Below are 14,700 nucleotides of genomic sequence, written 5' to 3'. Positions count from 1 at the left end.
AATCCGTCGGAATGTGTCCTATCGGACCGTGTTGTCGGATAATCCGACTGTGTGTGGTATGCATCGGACTGATTCTGTCGGAATATCCGTCGGACCCAATTTTCCAACATGGCCAGTCGGACATACTCCGATCATGTGTAGAGAATTTTGATCGGACCAAGTGCCACGCATGCTCAGATCAAATTCCTACATCAAAGCTATTGGCTACTAGCCTGAATGTAGTCCCATCGTAACGAAATTACGTCATCACGTTCTGAAAGATCAGATTTTTCGCCAACCTTGTCTGATCGTGTGTATGCAACAGTTTCGGACAAAATCCGACGGGCAAAATCCGACGGATTTGGTTGTGGATATCTCCGACCGTGTGTACAGGGACTAAGGCCGCGTACACACGGGCGGACTGTATGGCCTACTTAGTCCGTCGAAACACATTTCAGCGGACAGTCCGCTCGTGTGTGGGCTTCAGCGGACTTTTTCAGCGTGCAGTCTGGCGTACTAAGTATTTCGGATTTTTCGAAATTCTGTCCGTCATACTTTGGTTTCAGCAGACAATCCGCTAGTCAGTAGGCTAGTTCGACAGACTAAGAATGGCGCATGCTCAGAAAGGATTTACACGGCGGAAGGGTGCATTGCTGTGTATTGGACTTCCTATTTCTAGTCCCGTCGTACGTGCTCTACACGTCATCGCGCAAGCTTTCGACGGACTGTTTGTGCATCCGTGTGTGGTCAAGTCCGTTCATTCGAAAGTATGACGGACTGTCCGTCGGATTGTATGATGGACTAAGTAGGCCATACAGTCCGCCCGTGTGTACGCGGCCTCAGGCTCCATTGACATCTGGGTGTAGAAAAACATGCAGCGTGCTTGAGGTGCCAAGAAGAAATATTTCTTCATCGCACCCCAAATGCAGGTAACAGTTGCGCGCCAAAGGCGCATCGCATAATGCATTTGGCTCAGTGTCAAAATTTGATACATTAATTTCTTTGGAATGTTTTTGGAGCAGAGGGAAGCCCATTACAATGAATGGTGCCGCTACAAAAACACACAAAAAAGCACTAAAAGCGCAAAGTGAAAGCATTGCTCACATGTGAACAGGGCCTAAGTGTAGCCAGGTTTGTCTGACAATCTAAAGCAGGGATATGCAATTAGCGGACCTCCAGCTGTTGCGAAACTACAAGTCCCACAAGGCATAGCAAGACTCTGACAGCCACAAGCATGACACCCAGAGGCAAAGGCATGATGGAACTTGTAGCTTTGCAACAGCTGGAGGTCCGCTAATTGCATATCCCTGGTCTAAAGGCTTGTAAATCAGCAGTAACAATGCTAATAGCTGCATCCTCTGTCACATTTTTCATCCCACTATAGTGCAAGCATGCGTAGCATATATAAGAGTAGAAACTTTGCTCTGAATTCAGGAGCCGTTCAGCAATGTTGCCACCCCATTACAGGAAGCTGCAGAATCAACAAAATAAAATAGAAGGCTATAGTTGTAGGTGATGCGTTTTTGAAGCTTTGAAGCTTGGCAAATACCCTATGTGTGTTGATTTTGAATTTGGCTAAAGGGGCCTAGTAGAGCCCCAGCTCAGTAGTGCCCCCACTCAGCACATCCCCAGCTCATTGGTACCCCTGTTCCATCGATCACCAGCCCATTGGTACCCTCATTCACCAGCTCATTGGTTCCCTTGTTCAGCAGCCCTGCTCAGTAGTACCCTTGTTCAGCAGATCCCCTGCTCAGTAGTACCCCCAGCTCTGCTGATACCCCATTCAGTAGTAACCTCCAGCTCTGCTGATCCCCTGCTCAGTAGTAACCCCCAACTTTGCTGGTCCTCTGGTTTTCTGATCCTCTTCTCTCTCTGATCCCTGCTCACCTCCCACTATATAGCTCCCATGCTGCTTTCCATGTGTGGCATTGCTAGTTTCTCTTGCTCTGGTCCCCTAGCTCTGCTAATCCTCTGCTGCTCAGTCCTCTCTCTTTGGTCCCCACTCACCTTCCGCTATGGCATTCTCATGTTTCATGCCATGTGTGCTATCTGCTAGTTGCTTCACTCCAGTCTGGACCCCGCTCACCTTCCTGCTGTTCCACACTGCACACCAGATGTGACATCTGCACCCCAGAATATATACACATGAACCAGAAGTTACTGCTGATGTCTTTCTGGTTCACTTGCTGGTTTGCCAGTGCACCCTGGGATATCTCATACCTGCAACACCTACAAAAAAAGCGAAGCTGAAGCTGAATAAAAGCCTCTCAAAAGCAAAGAGTGCTACACCCGATAGTCTCACCCACCATGCAGTATTACCATGGAAACTCAAATCGCTCTTCCACGTTGTTTTCATCTTTGCATTGATAAGATTGACAATTTTACCCTTTGCCACTCTGCAGGAATGTCAACAATTATCCTTGCAAGACTTATTTAACGAGGAGTTCCAGGCACCTGCAGTAAAAAAATGTAATCGCCAGCTACAAATACTGTATCTGCTAACTTTTAATATTAGGACGCTTACCTGTCCTGGAATCTAGCAGTGTCCTCACCTGAGCCGATTTTTCAGCCAGGTGCTGCCATCTCCATCTCTACTAAGGGAAACTGGCAGTGAAGCCTTGCAGTTTAACAGCTGGTTCCCCACTGTACATGTGTGATTTGCACTGCACTCTGTGAATGGGCTAGCTGCAGGGAAAGGAGGAGGGGGAAAAACTGCTGGCAAACTCAGCCAGAAGTGGGAAGTGGTACTTGTCAAAACCAAGTACCTGCTCCCTCTTTCCCCCAAAAGGTGCCAAATGTGGCGGCAGATGATGGGGGGGGGGGGGGGGGGTGGACGCAGATACGTGGAGCTTCCCCTTTTAGGTGGAGCTCTGCTTTTCTATTTTAAATACCTTCAAACCAAACAGTTTGCTCAACTCTTCAATTAAACTTTTCCCTCCCTCCAACACCCTTTTGAAAAGCTTTTCAGGAGACTCTTCTCCAGCATTTTCAAGTTCCCCACAAACGAAACCACACCTAAAACATAATTACATGGGGTACAGATACTTAAAGTATTGCATCTTGCCAATCCTTAGCTGTAGTGGCTGTATTAGTTTGACTTTTCTAGTTTATTTCCCTCTGTTTTCACCTGATGATCTGGCCAGTAACGCACTCCCTGCCTTAGGGTGCCTGCACCTTGGATGAAGGAGCAACAGAGGCACCTTTGGATAGCACCATTATTAATCTGAGGGGGGGTGTTAGATGCACTAGCAAACTCCAGCTCGCATTTTTTCAGTACTGTTTTGTCTGAAGCCTCTAACTGCTATTTCTGCAGGACAGCTTGTGCTGTTGAAAAACAACAAATTTCCTGGCTGGATTACCAGGCGAAATGAAAGGAAAGAGAGACTAATAAAGAAATCCAATGCAGCAGTCACATGTAAGAATTGGTAAGCTGCATGTAATGTTTGCTTTTGGGTTTAATAACGCTATAATAAAGAATGTTTGGGCGATTGGAGCAAAATCTGGTCTGCCCTTCACAAAACCTTTTATTTGCACTGTCAACAAAGCAGTATTATCATACCCCTGCCTTTTTTTTATTTATTTATTTTTTTATATATACTCTCAACCATACCATTTCAGGCTGCTGCTGGAGGTGCCATAACCATTCAAGGACACATATTCTGACCAGGCCTTAAGATATGACCATTCTAGCTGACAGTTGAATTAGTAATTTATACCCTTTTCAAAATGAGACTCTCGCTTGAGCCATCTTTATATTTACTGGGTCTTCTGCCGTCCACTGTTTCTAAAGAAAGTTACTCTCATGCCGCGTACACACAATCGGACTATCCGGCGGACAATCCGCCCGTGTGTGGGCTCCGACTGACTTTTTCTTTCCAAAAGTCCAGCGGACTTAGAAGTTTTGACTCAAAATTGACAATCCGACTGTCTGTGTGCTAGTCCGCCGGACTTTTGAAAAGAACAGACTTGCCCACACAGAGAAAAGTCTGTTCATTTTGAACGCGGCTCCAGGTAGACGGGACTAGCGCAGGAAGTGAATGTCGCCACCTCCATCGGCGAGATTGACACCTCGCTAGCCCCATCATCTGGTATGGACTTAAAGGGGAAGTCCTCCCTCCTCCCTCCTCCTCCTGTTTGAGTTAAAAATGGGGCCTTGTTTGCCTTATAATTTCTGTCGGAAAACCGCATATTTCAGCTTTCAAGCTTTGTTTGCTGCTCAAGATTCCACTGAGATTATTAGAAATGGATGTGACCAGTGGCGGAACTACCGCCATAGCAACACATGCGGGCGCTATGGGGCCCGCAGTCAAGTGGGGCCCGGTGAGGACAGGCGCCGCCGCTCCACGGGAGATAGCGGGCGGCTCTGCGGGTGAGAGCGGGCGGGTAGTCTGCGGCTCCGCGGGTGGTCCGCGGACTGCTCCGCGGGTGACAGCAGGCGGTCCGCGGGTGGTCCGCGGGCGGCTCCGCGGGTGAGAGCGGGCTGTCCGCGGGCGGCTCCGCGGGTGAGAGCGGGTGGTCCGCGAGTAGTCTGTGGGTGAGAGCGGGCGGTCAGAGGCTCCACGGGTGATAGTGGGAGGCGGATGAGAGTGGCCGGTCAGCTGGTGAGAGAGTGGGCGTGAGCGGGCTGGCCAATCGGGGAGCTGATGGGCGGGGGAGCATAGAGATGACATCATCTCTCGCCGCCCTGCATCCCTGCAGTGCAGTTCCCCCCTCACTGTGCAGGCAGCCAGGAAGCAGAGAGATGACATTATCTCTCTGCTGCCTGACTGTGACACAGCAGGAAAGTGGCAGAGCAAGTGACAATCCATAATGTGTGGCAGGCGACGTGGCAAGTGACAACCCGGGACATGGCAAGTGACAATCCGTAACGTGTGGCAGGTGACGTGGCAAGTGAAAATCCATGACGTGGCAAATGACAATCCATAATGTGTGGCAGGCAACGTGGCAAGTGACAACCAGGGACGTGGCAAGTGACAATCCGTAATGTGTGGCAGGTGACGTGGCAAGTGACAACCCGGGACGTGCAAGTGACAATCCATAATGTGTGGCAAGGGACAATCTAGGATGTGGCAAGTGACAATCTGTAATGATGTGGCAAGTGACAATCCGTAATGTGTGGCAGGTGACGTGGCAAGTGACAACCTGGATGTGGCAAGTGACAATCCGTAACATGTGGCAGGGGACGTGGCAAGTGAAAGTCCGTGACGTGGCAAGTGACATTCCGTAATGTGTGGCAGGTGACGTGGCAAGTGACAATCCGTAATGTGTGGCAGGTGACGTGGCAAGTGACAATCCGTAATGTGTGGCAGGTGACGTGGCAAGTGACAACCCGGGACGTGGCAAGTGACTATCTAGGACATGGCAAGTGACAATCCTTAATGTGTGGCAGGTGACGTGGCAAGTGACAACCCGGGACGTGGCAAGTGACAATCTAGGACGTGGCAAGTGACAATCCGTAATGTGTGGCAGGTAACGTGACAAGTGACAATCCGGGACGTGGCAAGTGGACAATCCGCAACATGTGGCAGGTGACATTCTGCAACGTGTGACAAGTGACAATCTGCATCTGGTGCCAGGCGACGTGGCAAGTGGACAATCCGCAACGTGTAGCAGGTGATGTGACAAGTGACAATCCTTAATGTGTGGCAAGTGACAATCCAGGACGTGGCAAGGGACAATCCATTATGTGTGGCAAGTGACAATCCAGGACGTGGCAAGGGACAATCCATAATGTGTGGCAAGTGACAATCCAGGACGTGGCAAGTGACAATCCATAATGTGTGGCAAGTGACTTGGCAAGTGACAATCTGGGATGTGGCAAGTGGACAATCCGCAACATGTGGTAGGTGACATTCTGCAATGTGTGACAAGTTACAATCTGCATCTGGTGGCAGGCGATGATGGCAAGTGACACGCTCAGGGATGCCACTGATTTTGCATTATGGTGAGTTGAACTATTTCATTTTATATAACAGAACAGAAATTGGTTAGAAGGCCTGGAGGTCAGCAATGTGTTCCCTTCAGGGGCTGCATACAGTATACTGCATACTTTGTTGTTCAAAATTAATATAAGCTGTTGCCTGGGTACTGTGCCACATGGGTGTGGTAGTCTGTTGTTCAATGGCATTAGTTCATTTTTTTTTTTTTTGGTGGGGGGCCCCCCGCCCATACAACATTTTGCTATGGGGCCCTGTGATTTCTAGTTACGCCCCTGGATGTGACCAGAGGTAATTGCACAAAAATGCCCACTATGGTAAAGAAAGTAGTGGCAACAGAAGCAGCCCTCCACAGTTATGCAAGTCTTGTGTATATGCAGCATAATGCAGGATTCTAAAGGTTGCAATTTTTAGAGATAAAAATAAAGGCACGGTTTACCATAAATAAAAAAACACTAATGCAGCACTTGTGTTTTTCCAGCTCCATGTTATTCAGCAGTTGGACTGCCTGGGAGAGGCATAAGGAGGGTACAAAGTTAAAGTGTGCAAACACAGTGAGATTTAGTACGAAGTGTGCCAAATGCTTTGATGTGTGCTCATGAGCATTACATTTCTTACATTCTTTCTTCAAGAATATAAACACATACATACTGGTAGCTAAAATATCACTTTCGTGTGGACTGATCTTTTAACTTTTTATGCTTGACCACAGCTGAACACTTGTGGTGAAATTCAGCAACTCAACTGAAGTTTGATGGAAATTATTCTTTAAAGTTTATCTATATGGGGCGTGTCACAATGTGAGGGACGAATAAATCCTTAATCCTACCCATAGATGAGGAGGCACAGGTGGTAGCTGACTCCGCTTTGCCTCTCACATGGACAACATCCTTTAGATACTTAGGAAATAATGTTACATCCAATGTTAAGGGTTTTGCTCCTCTAAACCTATAACCCCTGTTACATACTACCAAGCAGAGCCTAACAGCATGGGACAACCTCCCGCTTTCTCTCGTTGAACGAATTAAACTAATCAAAATGAAAATCCTCCCAGTTTTCCTGTATATTTTGACACACTCCTTGGTGTGGATTCCTAAAGAGTTCTTCAAACAATTTGACTCCTTACTCTCCTCCTCCTTATGAAAATCCACTCCTCCCTGTTTGAGCAAGAAAAGATTATGTAGACCCTGGACTCAGGGGGGACTAGCGTGTCCTGATTTGTACTCATACTTCTTGTCAGTACTTCTTACACATGCCCATAATTGGGCAATTTTGGAAGACACTAACTCATCTGTTGTACTAGAAGCAACTTATTTGGGCTCCTATGAGTCTATATGCCTCCTCCCCTACCGGGGGCAGCGAATATCACTCCCAATAACACTCTCTCAATGTGGCAAGTGCTCAGGGCTTGGCGGTTGAAGGTGCCCAAGCACGTTGCTGCCACCCACATTCTGTCTCCCAACACCCCCTTATGGTTCAATCCAACCTTCCTCAAGTTCCAGCTGTCTGGGCATCTAGGAACATCAAGACACTTGGCCATGTGTATCCTGATGGTAACTTTTTATGACCTGAAAGCACAGTTTAACCTCCCCAATCATCTGTTCTTCAGGTATCTGCAGCTCCACCATGCCTATTCTGCCCAGTTAAGCACATCCCCAGTTGACCTGTGCACCTCCAGACATAGAAAATATATTATGCAATGACATGTTAACAAAACCATTTTCAGAACTATACAATGCTCTCCTGCCATCAGTTCATGTTGGTATGGAGACTCTCTGGGCTAGATGGCAGGCAGATGTTCCAGATATAGACAATGAAGATTGGGAAGACTTGTGGGATTAATTACCCCTTCTCTAAATTGGTTGCTAGTAGAAATAAGTTGATCCAATTTAAATTTAAACATATATATCTGACACCTCACAGGTTAAATGAAAGGTTCCCTGGTCTTTCCTCCCAGTGCTGGAGGTGCTCGGAAGAGCATGCTGACTCTTAACATATATTCTGGACATGTACAGAAATAATTTTTTTTTTTTTTTGGGCTGAAGTTACAGTTTATTTCTACACTAACTAGGTACACTAGGTAATAGCTACACTAACTAGGGTTCCCCTCATCATGGAAGTTTGCTTACTGGGTCTGGTTACCCTTCTAGCCCCTCATAGGTCACTTAGAACCCTCCTTAGTTTGCTCCTTTTTATGTCCGCAAAGCCGTTAAATTGCAATGGAAATCCAGGGAGACCCCCACTGTAGCTTTCTGGCAGTCATTATTGAATGCGGTGCTGCCATTATATAAAGCTACATACCTCTCCTGTGGATGTTCAAATAAATTTAAGTATGGGATATCTGGCTTGAATCCCCTTTGATGGCTTCTGTCTGAGATATCAAGCTCTTTTGGACATAAGTACTTGTAGAGTCACGCTCTATAGAGACAGTATGAATTACCTGTGTGCCCAGTAGCTTGAAGGTACTTGTAGACCTAACAGAATCTCAAAGACGACCAATGCCATAGATTATTCTCTGCAACAATTCTGTACTTAGCACTGAGCAGCGGTTTTGTTAGCTTAGGTTATGTAATTTTATGTTTTCTTTTTATTGTTTGCCTTAAGCCGAGTAGGCCCAGAGGCTCTGATTTGTATTTTCTTTGCAAAACAAATGCACTTTTTTAAAATAAATTCTATTTATCTATATACCCCAAACTTTTTTTTATCTGGATAGGATGGGGAATTATTGGAACTTCTGTCAGGTTATCTACTGTAGGTCTGTCTGAGAGAAAAGAAAACTCTGCAACAGAAAAAGGCAATAAAATACTGACAGAGGTTTTAACAGCCCCCTACTTAACTAACAAAAAATAAATCTGTCTTTATTGCCGTTATAAAGATTTCTACTCATATCCTGTCCCAGAGACAACAAAACAGGAAGTGAAGGCATATCTGCCTCCAGAGTACAGTAAAATCTGAGTTCCAACCCTTCCTGCTCTATACAAAACAAAACAAAAAGTTTTGGCTATGGATTCACTTAAATGAGAGTCTCAAAAATTTGCAGATAAAGATTGTAACAGTATTTTAATTTATCCAAAGACTCTTTTATACAGTATATAGGCAACTCTGTAGCAAATCAAACAGCTTGCTCCTTCCAAAAGCATGTCCTAGTTAACTTCCCTGATTCTGATGTGTGAGAATTTTAACCAATAGGGAACATCCTGTATGGGGAGATGCTTTGTTCTTGTATGCCTAGGGGAGTATGAATGCTAAATATAGTCTTAAACAAATGTGTATGTTTCATAAACCTGAAAAGCCAAAGGGATGGGCTTAAAAAAGGAAATGAAAAGAAATGCATGCAATACTAGGAAATGGAGTCCAAAAATAAAAAAAAGAATTCAAATTCTGCTTATACAATGAAGCCATTCAATTCCTCTGCAAAATATATCACATTTCCATATACAAATTACTCTCATGGTAAATGCTTCAGAGATGTATTGACAGATTTCTTCCTTTTTGTAAGAAAGGTTCTGATGTCCTCCTGAACATACAGTTATTTAAATGGCTACGCTCCACCAAGACAATATTGTGCAAAATACAATGTTCATACAATGCAAAAATGTTTTTGAGCTTACCTAATACTATATAATATACTAGTGTATATTTGTATTTACATATGAAAACCTGCTGATAGCCACAGAGTACAGGGATGGTCGAATCGAAAAAGAATGGCTGATTCATTATATTTTGATTCTTTTGAATATTTTTATTCACATTTTTCCAGTCTATGGGGAATCGTATTACAGTAATTTTAAGATGATAAAAATATTTGCAGTTCACAGATTAGCCTTGTTTCCAAACTTATTCATTCATCACTACAAATAAGTAAGTGTAGCGCTACCCCCACAGGAGCCGCTGAATAAAATGGGTCTTTGGTTCTTTGTCTCGACCTTCTAAAGGGCCTCAACCCCTCTGATACACCAGGTTGAGAGTAAAAGCAAGTAATCACAGTGAAACATGGCAAATAACTCCTCTTACCCATTAACAGTGCTACATAAAAAAGCAGGCACCAAACCAGTTAGCAGAGATAATCCCTAATGTATTATCACTCAGTAAAGTCGATAGCCAAGCAAATACAAATAGATTGACAATTGTGGTAACACAGTTCAGCATACAAAATGACTAAGTTGCTCATTCACACCAGATGCAGGTCCGTGCGCTTTTTTTCTGCACTAAAAATGCATGCACAGTGTTTTCCATATATTCCAATGGCTATAGTTCACACCAGTGCAGTCAGCTTCCAGTCAGTTTCTGTTGTAGAAAAAAAAGTAGAGTGTGCTTCATTTTTTCTGCACAGAACTGTACTGGAACCTAGCAAATTGTATCATGAATGCATTGGAACTGCAAGCAAAAACTGATCCGGAACTTATCCGGAGTGCATTTTTGTGGTGGGGTGTCCTATTCTATGGCTGCTATCCCACACTTTAATTTCCATCATCCTGCAGCATTCTGTATAGGAATCCATAGGCTTTTCTGACTATACTTCTTCCTCTGCCGACTGAAAGGTATAGTGCAGCAACACACAGCAGAACAGTAGAAAGTAAAAGTAAAACTGACTGTAAAGAGGACATGTGTCTTTCTCCATGTTTCTGTAGTCCAGCACCTGGCTACATAAAGCTGAAATTTATTTCCCTGAAATTTTAGCAAATATTGGGAGATTCATTAGGGAAGAAAAAAATAAAATGTTTTTGGTGTTTTTTAGGTAGGCAGTGGGCTTTAAATAGCTCCTGAGGGTTATGGGAGGCTTAATAATACAAAAACCTCCAGTGAACTTCAATAGCACCACAATGCCCATTGACACTGCACCAACGTGTGTTTTGGTGCACCACAAAATCACTGATGGCATTCATCATTGTGTTGTAAAACCTTAAAAAAAATAGTCCTTTTTCACTTTTGAGGTGGCCTGCGAACCCATATAAAATGAATGGGCTGCTTTAATACAGCCCACCTAACACACAGAAATGTGTTAACACAACACATGGTTTAAAGCTTCCCTTAATCTATATATCTCTTTTTTTTTTTTACCCATTCATTTTAATTGGGCAGGTGCATATATTTAACTAGAGATTAGATTGTATTATTGCTGACTTCACCATTTAAAGGATAAATTATCGCACGAAAGTGACTCGATTCAACCATATTTTACTTCTAGATGGAGCCTACCAAATCAGGCCTGGTCTTCTTATGTGTCTTGGATATTTCATTATGTGTCACATTTCCTGATTCTATTTCTTTCTACTTGGACTTTTTCTTGTTCCCTCTTACTCTTTCATGTTCATGCTCCTCCTTTTGCATGTTTAATACTACAATATAAATAACAGATTTCAACATGGAGAAAGGAACTGCTAGTAATGGCTACAGCAGATATTCACACCCCTAAATTCTTAATAATACAGTCCCTGAGAGAGTACGAGATTGCAACGTGGTTTAACTTTCCAGCATCTACAAAAAAAATTATACATTTTGTGTGGCCTGACCCTTTATTGAATCAGGCCCTATATGTTTAAAGTGGATGTAAACCTGATTCATGAAATTTGAGTTGGATGCATATATCTGCAGTGCCTTCTCATCTTTCTTCAAAGCACTATGTCCTGTGGCTGTCTCCTGCTTCGTTCCTCTATTATCAGCCTGATAACTTCTGACAAGTTCTCTGTCAACTTGGATAAAAGCAGCCTGAGTTTTGTGTTGGGGGTGGATGCTATAAATAGATTAGCAAAGTACTTAACTATTCAACAAACAGTTCTTAAAGTCTCTACCTAATGAGGAGAAGGTGTGTGTGTGCCTGTCCTCCAATCAGCTGTCTTGGCTGTATGGCCAGGCTTCACTGCAGTGCTGAACAGGAAGAGAAAATCTCCTAACACGATCTGAACTTTCTAAAGAATATAGCAAGATGAAGACAGCAGATATGCATGTAAAACTTATGTAGAGAAATTTGTTTCATCCCTGTGTATCAGCTGAGGTTGTTCACTTCACTGGGTATGTGTGAGGGTTTACATCCACTGTAAGGATACACATTAGACAAGTTATCTTCCTGTATCCACTGTTAGTTGCTTATCTGTTTTGTATTTTAGTATAATCGTCTTTATTGTAGAATTTAATAAGAACATGATAACATACTTTTGCTGTAGATGGCTATGCAAACTAAAATCCCAATGTACATTATGCTGTTTTGTGCTATATTATTATAGTAGCAAGGAAAATTGGAGAGTAAAAAAATGATTACTAGTACCATATGATGTAAAATTTTATCCACACACATGGTATCAATTTTTTTTTGCTGCTAATTACAGTGGAGTTCCAGATGTAACTCGTAAGCTATGTCATTCTCAACTTAGCACTGAGAAGATTCACTGCTCTGCTGCACATCTTGTGTGCCTCTATGAACAACGATGTCGCGTTCCCAGAGAAGCGCAAATAGCAACAGGATTCCACCGCCCCAAAAATCATACAATGATAGATCAAGGAGAGAACGGCCCAGCCACAATGGTTCAACAAATCAAGACCATCCTAGATACCAACTTGAACATGAAAGGAGAGACAGGAAATCACATGAAAGGTATTGTGTCTGTTGGAATTCTGAAGCCATATTTGTTATTAAAATGTTTGAAGGAACAGTTATCCCTAGCAACTTCTTTGCTCTTCCATCACATACAAAAAAAAAGTGACAGTTGCAGTATGATTGGATGCTGGTCTAGGCTGTGTAACATATTGGGCTCCGATATAGCTCTCAAGTTGTAGGACCATTAAACAAAAGTAAAGAACCATGTACTTTTTACTTATATGCTTGGATGTATAAGATCAGACTTGAACCCTGACTTCATTTATAACAAGCAAGGATTCAATTATCTGTCAGGTTTGTTTGTGTCTGTTGAGGTTATTTTCATGTCAGGTTTTAAAGTGATTTGTTTTTTATTTATTTTAATTTTTTTTTAAATAACAAACATGTTATACTTACCTGCTTTGTGCAAGGGTTTTTCTGGGGTGCCCCAACGGCACTCCTGACTCCTCCTCTTCATCGGTTCTCCCCCACTGAGAGACTCTTTCCCTAGGGGCACCCGCTGGTGCGTTCATTGACACAGACAGCAGGACACGGCCCCATCCCCACCCCCCTCTTCCCCGCTGCTGCTATCAATCCATCCAATGAGAACCCAAGACAGCGGCTGGAGCCACTGGGCTCATCCTCATGTGGAACAATTGGGTTCAGGGAAGAAAAAGGGGGGGGGGGGTGGCTGCAACACATGTTTTTCACCTTGCATAGATGAAAAACCATGAGACTTTACAACCCCTTTAAATCCTGCCTGACTATGAGTACTAAGACAGGAAGTCAGGAGAAATCTCCCTCATGCCCCAAAACACAGTAATAAATCATTTACAGAGTTCTTAAACCTATCTCTACTAGAAATGTATACTTTTTGCTTCCTCTAGTACACTTGGCTGTATATTCCTTGTAACAGAGTAAAAGGTATCATCCTACTGGTGTGCTGTGTGAAACAGATGTGTAAATCTCAGGACTAAATGGACAAAATTGCAAGTCTTATGGCAACTTAAATAGCCCCCATACATGCATTTTATCTTTATGTTATCTTTATGTTCATATGTCTACCCAGACTTCAGCTTTACCAAAGTTAGCAAAGTGATAATTAAAGGAGACAAATGGCCAAAGCTTTCTTTGCCATATGTCTCCTATGGATCACAGGAGTACAGTTCGTTCTGCACTCCTGTGACCCTGTTTCACTCTGTGACCCGCTGGTCCAGGCTAGGCAACGATCCTACAGTCGGCATCCACCAAATGCATGGATCAGCAGCTGGCTTAGCATCTCAGCTGTGCCGCTGGTAGACTGAGCCAGCTGCTCCCTCCCCTCCCTAGTCCAGTGATCCAGTGAGGGGCAAAGCAGAGAGCTGTTGACTGACAGTCTCGGCTCTCTGCTCAGAGCTGAGGGGAAAACTGAGCGATCAGTTCTGTGTATGAACGCTCAGCTCTCACTGAAGCACTTGTGGGGGACACATGCAGCATTGAATCCTCCTCCTCCTCCCTCCTCCTCCTCCTCATAGGAAGATCCTTCAGAATGAGTGGTGTATTCTGAGGGATTTATGCCAAACATTTTTATGTAAGGCATATCCATCTGGTGAGTGAGACTCACATAGGGTGAGCACATGAGGTGATTGCTTACGGAGTGAGATAATCATATTTTTTTTTTTTTCTACACGATTGCAACGCGGCTATCGGCAGTTATATTATATTGCAGTGACTTTTTAATGAACTAACATTTCATGCTTTGAATGTATAGCATTGTTCTAGCACCTTCTGGAATCTATTAATATTGATTTGACTTCATGGGAGAGATATACCGTGTTTCTTATATAAAGGAGGCAGCACAATTGATTTCACGGTTATAGAATAATCACATATTTATCACTACATATTATTGTGTTAGTTATATTATTTAGGATAAAGTTTTTCAGCGCTGTGTTGTTATAGATTTATAACAAGAAAAACCTTGGATTGTGAGCATAATTTGTTCTGGAAACCTGCTTGTAATCCAAAGCACCCATATATCAAAGATTATAGCAATGGGATAGGATGTGTAACCATAAAATGTTCCTCCACAAATGGAAGCCTCCACAAGGGGTTTAGAAGCAAAATCCAGCAGGAACTACAGAGTATAAAAGAGAAGTGCCTCCTAAGTGTAGCAATATGGTTAGTTTAATGATGATACAACATTTAGCAATTCACATGGTATATGATTAA

General features: G+C 43.5%; 1 protein-coding gene across 6 annotated transcripts in view; it reads left to right on the top strand.

Annotated features, from left to right (window-relative positions):
* Positions 1-14,700, top strand: part of LOC143996796 (MARVEL domain-containing protein 3-like) — a 168,942-nt gene that overhangs the window by 111,703 nt on the left and 42,539 nt on the right. For 3 of the 6 annotated variants that reach the window (XM_077492071.1, XM_077492067.1, XM_077492066.1), the window contains one exon: positions 12,242-12,507. In XM_077492071.1, coding sequence (XP_077348197.1) covers positions 12,341-12,507 — 167 coding nt within the window. In that variant the 5' untranslated portion in view covers positions 12,242-12,340. Of the gene's footprint in view, positions 1-5,148; positions 5,924-12,241; positions 12,508-14,700 lie in introns of those variants that run through there. The other 3 variants (XM_077492069.1, XM_077492070.1, XM_077492068.1) reach the window with 2 other exon arrangements.

The sequence above is a fragment of the Lithobates pipiens genome, unplaced genomic scaffold (assembly GCF_037356315.1).
Source record: "Lithobates pipiens isolate NorthernLeopardFrog02 unplaced genomic scaffold, aLitPip1_a1.2 Scaffold_19, whole genome shotgun sequence".
In the NCBI taxonomy this organism is placed as follows: Eukaryota; Metazoa; Chordata; class Amphibia; order Anura; family Ranidae; genus Lithobates; species Lithobates pipiens.
Note: the sequence above shows the minus strand (reverse complement) of the source record. Positions and strands in the feature narration are given on the sequence as shown.